The sequence below is a fragment of the Sinocyclocheilus anshuiensis genome, unplaced genomic scaffold (assembly GCF_001515605.1).
Source record: "Sinocyclocheilus anshuiensis isolate Anshui unplaced genomic scaffold, SAMN03320099.WGS_v1.1 scaffold257, whole genome shotgun sequence".
NCBI lineage: Eukaryota > Metazoa > Chordata > Actinopteri > Cypriniformes > Cyprinidae > Sinocyclocheilus > Sinocyclocheilus anshuiensis.
This window is the reverse complement of record NW_015539889.1, coordinates 2,910,970-2,915,857: the sequence shown is the minus strand read 5'-3', so window position 1 is coordinate 2,915,857 and position 4,888 is coordinate 2,910,970. Positions and strand designations below refer to the sequence as shown.

General features: G+C 35.6%; 1 protein-coding gene across 1 annotated transcript; it reads left to right on the top strand.

The window, feature by feature from the left end:
* The first annotated feature begins 436 nt into the window (after positions 1-436).
* Positions 437-4,435, top strand: LOC107685744 (purine nucleoside phosphorylase-like). The gene is made up of 6 exons (XM_016482445.1): positions 437-505; positions 887-1,050; positions 1,429-1,532; positions 2,553-2,728; positions 2,826-3,016; positions 4,201-4,435. The coding sequence occupies exons 1-6, from the start codon at positions 483-485 to the stop codon at positions 4,416-4,418; spliced, it is 876 nt and encodes a 291-aa protein (XP_016337931.1). The 5' UTR covers positions 437-482; the 3' UTR covers positions 4,419-4,435.
* The last annotated feature ends 453 nt before the right edge of the window (positions 4,436-4,888 follow it).

Sequence of the window (4,888 nt, the reverse complement as noted above, 5' to 3'; positions counted from 1 at the left end):
GCATACATTAGAAAATACCTACAACTAGGAAACAAAGGCAGTATAGTAGAAAATTAATGTGTCTAATTTACCTATAGTCAGATGTTGTTCTTTTTATTTTTATTAATTCTGCTTTCTTCTCAATTGATCATTTCTGGTTATTATGATTGTCAACAAAAAAAAATCCCTTTGTGATGCACTTAAACTTTGAATTTGTAATGTATCCAGACTTTCTTATGTGGTTTAAAAGCTTACATCCCCCAAATCTGATTAAAAGTGTAGCTTGCCTCTGATATTTAAACTCAGACACACCTACAAATTACAAGACATTTCATTTGGCATGACTAAACTATAATACTAAGTTGTAACCAATCAGAGCGTTTGTGTGTGTTAGTGAGGTCAGGCATTAGCTTTACTTAAATGGAGAGAGCTACTCTCTCATTCACACACCAGGATCACTCTTCGGTTTGGAACTTTCTTCAAGACGAACACACAAGACCAACATGCATAGTAAAGATCAAATCTGGTCAGTTTTCTTTCCATCTTAGGATTGTGTATATGAAGGAAAATATCATACATAGAGGTACTTTTTGTCAAAAATGTAAAAGTGTAGCTCTGTTTAATGCTGTTGAATTCTGGGTATTGTATGTCATTTCACAGTATAAAACATGATTCTGGTCAAGCAAAGGGATATTTGCCATATTTAATCAATAATGTCAATATAATACTTTGTATTAGTCACAATAGACCTAATATGGGCTATTTTAAAAACTGTTATGGAACAGACCACAATGTGCAGCAAATGAATTGCCTGTTTTATTTTAGTTGAATTGATGTTTTAAATTTCACAATTCCTTATAATGAATATAGAGTCAGTTTAATAAACCTGATGTTTTCTCATCACCAGCCATGAGGACTATCAGAGAACGGCAGACTGGCTGCTGTCCCAGACACAACACAGACCTAAAGTAGCCATCGTCTGCGGTTCTGGACTGGGAATGCTTGCGGATGCGCTCAAATGCCAAGACTCGTTCAAATACTCGGACATCCCTGGCTTTCCTCAAAGCACAGGTAAGATGCAGCTCAGAGCATGTAACAATGTATTTGCATCAGTTTTTTTGTCCATTTGCAGAAATAAAGTACTAGCTAAAAAAATGTATATTATGCTAGCATGTTACACTGTTAAACTTTTTTAACCTACAGAAATCAAGAATTTTGGTTTAAATGGCGCCTTAAATTTTAAAGTGCCAAGATTACAACCAGCAGATTCATTGCACTTTTTTGACCATTTTTGATTAAATCAGAGAGAAAAGAAAGTCAAGTTGCAACTTGAATAATGTTGACAGTATTGTGATGTTAAATGGATTAAAACAAAATTATAAAAACATTTTTGTAGTCTATGTTGTATGTGATAATGTGTCTTGACTAAGTGTTTGTATATTCAAACAGTGAAGGGTCATGCTGGAAGGCTGGTTTTTGGAGAGCTCAAAGGGAAGACCTGTGTGTGCATGCAGGGCCGATTCCACATGTATGAGGGACACTCGCTAAGCAAGGTTTGATCTTTTCATGCCATCCTTCTTTTCCATAAATTATTGTTCAAACATTTGGTGTTATATTGTTTTGGAAAAAGTCTCTTATGCTCACCAAGGCTGTGTTTATTTGATCAAAAATACAGTAGAAACAGTAATATTGTAAAATAGATCTCTAATAAATAACTGTTTTCTATTTGAATATATTTTTACGTTTATTTCTGTTATATAAAATGATTTTTTAACAGTCATTACTTTAATCTTCAGTGTCACATGACCCTTCAGAAATTATTCTAATATGTTGATTTGATGCTCAAGAAATACTTCTTCTTATTATTATCAATGCTAAAAACAGTAATGCTGCTTAATATTTTTTGGGAAACAGCATTTATTTAAAATAGAAATATTTTGTAACCTTATATATGTCTTTACTATCGCTTTTAATCAATTGAATGCATCCTTGCTGAATAAAAGTACTATATTAATTTCTTTCAAAAGAAAATCTTACTGACCCTAAACTTTTCAGTGATATTTTTTCACTTCAGTTCACCTTGGTAAGTATGTATCTTTCTTGAGCTAACACGGTTTAACACAGTCCCATCAGGCTTTATTTGCTTAATGACTCAGGTTAATACAAAATCTGTCTATCTTGACAGTTTCATCATGTGTCACAAATAGAATTATATTATATAACAGAATTATATTGCATTCCAAAAGTATCCCCAAAACACTGTTCTATACATGCTGTGTCATGCTGCAGTCTAAAATGATGATAGACTAAGGAGATTCCTTTTTCTTTTTGGATGCCCGCACAGTATATTCACTCCGCTCCATCCTGGTCATGCTGATTTGAGTCACATGCTGTATATCAGAGCACAATGTACCATTCAGTGAAAATTGTGTGTGGTTAGACAGTTAGATTAAAAAGGCTTATTGATAGCATGCCTGTACAGTACACTCACAAGCTCTTGAAGGTTTATTACAAAGGCACTGGATGTTGAAAATGGATTAACAGTTACCAGAATTTGTGCTTGTGTTCCTCAGGTCACTTTTCCAGTAAGAGTGTTCAAGCTTCTGGGTGTCGAAACCTTGATTGTCACTAATGCAGCAGGGTCATTAGCAGACAGGTATAGCTGTGGTGATATTATGATCATACGTGACCACATTAACTTCCCTGGACTTGCTGGACTGAACCCTCTAAATGGCCCTAATGATGATAAGTGAGTATCAGTGTGCATGTTGAAGTGAGTTTAAAAAGCGTTCATTCATTAGAATCCCCAGTAAAAGGAATGTAATCATTTATCGGTCGCTGTCAAGGTTTGGTCCTCGATTTCCGCCCATGTCTGGGGTCTATGACAAAAGCCTACGGAAGATGGCGTTCGACATCTGTAAGAGCATGGGTGTCTCCCAGTGTGTTCAAGAGGGCGTCTACTGCATGGTGGGAGGACCCAACTTTGAGAGCATAGCTGAGGCCCGCCTTCTGCACCGACTGGGAGTGGATGCAGTTGGTAAGCTGATGACTCGTTTCGTAAAATCAATACAATTCATATCTAATCCAAATCTTTAAATTGCTTAAACAATGAATGGGCATTTAAGCTTTTCAAAAAATCCAGCTTAGGCTGTAACTTTGACTGATGATGTAACTTAGCAACACTTTCATTAAGAGATAGTTCACCCCAAAAATTTTTTTTTTTTTTATAATTTACTCAAGTTGTTCCAAACCTGTATGAGTTTCTTCTGGAAATTCCAAGATATTCTTGAAGAATGTTGAAAACCAATCAGTTGCTGGTAGCCATTGACTTCCATTGCATGGAAAAAAATAATAATGTGGAAGTCAATGGCTTCCATATTTCATATAGAGATTGGATGACGATTATATTTAACTGCATTATTAAACTATTAGTGTTTTATTAAATGTAAAAATAGAGGATATTAGCATGCACAATTAAATATTCAATACCGATCAATACCAATAAATTAATCTAATATTGACTTAAAACCAATATATCATGCATACCTAGTTTTTGTTTTTATTTTTTATGTTTAAATGTCCCTAAAAGTGCTGAATATTAGTTTTTTTTCTCTGCCTGATGAATAAGCTCCTTTATTGCACAGCTCTCTGGAATACTTGATTCTGATTGGTCAGTCACTGCATTCCGCAGACAAATATGTGACCCTGGAGCACAAAACCAGCCTTAAGTCGCTGGGGTTACATCAATGGAAAGCTTATTTATTCCGCTTTCAGATCATGTATAAATCTCAATTTCGAAAAATTGACCCTTATGACTGGTTTTGTGGTCCAGGGTCACATATTTGTCTGTCATGACCGTTAAGCTGTATATTTGCCACTGTGCCAGGCTACTGATTTCCTGCACAGCTGTGTTAGTTTCGCATATCTTGTATCATGCTGTGACATTATAGATTTTTATCATATTCATAATAGATTTAATATATTAATATAATGTATTATATTAATATATTATAATATATTAATTTCTTAAACTTAAATCAATATTCCAAGTGCATTTATATTTGTAGTTGGTAAGCAGTCATATAAAAAGCCAGTTGGCCATTATGGCCAAATTGCTAGGTTGATACACAACTGTGTATTGTATAGAAATTGTAAGTCATATTGTTATATTGTCATAATTATGCATTTTAATTTTAATTTATGTCTAATTTGCCTTTAAAGGAATGAGTACTGCACCAGAAGTGTTGGTTGCCAGTCATTGTGGCATGAGAGTCTTTGGTCTCTCCCTCATCACTAACAAAGTAGTGAAAAGCTATGAGGACAATGAGTCTGTCAATCATGAAGCTGTGCTGGAAGTGAGCAAAATGCATTCAGAGACGCTGCAGGCGCTCGTCACAGAGCTCATCAGCCGGATGGACATCAACAACAACACGGCATGATGTCATCAACACTGGAACTGCCAATCAAAACCTCAGGAAATCTGCTGCTATATTATGATCATGTTTTTCATTTCTTTATACCTTTGAATGTAATTACAGAACATCTGTTTCAATAAGACATTTATTTTAGATATTTACATTTTAAAGATTTTACTATTTGCAGTGATCACAAAAATTATGGTCTTGTTTGATGGTGCCATAACAACAAACTTAAAACACTATGTTCCTCTTCAGGAACTCGAGCTGCGTCGGAAAACGCTAGGGGAACGCCCTTCAGCGTGACGGGCTCTGAACCTCGTGTGTAATCAGACCAATAGATGGGCGAGACGTCACGGGCGGGTGACGTAATGACCAGGAAGCTATAAAAGCACGTGCGGTGAGACCAGCGTCAGCTTTCTGTCATTCAGCAAGCACTCTGTGTGTGTGTGTGTGTGTGTCAGTTGTGAGTCTTATTTGGTGTTGTCTGTCCC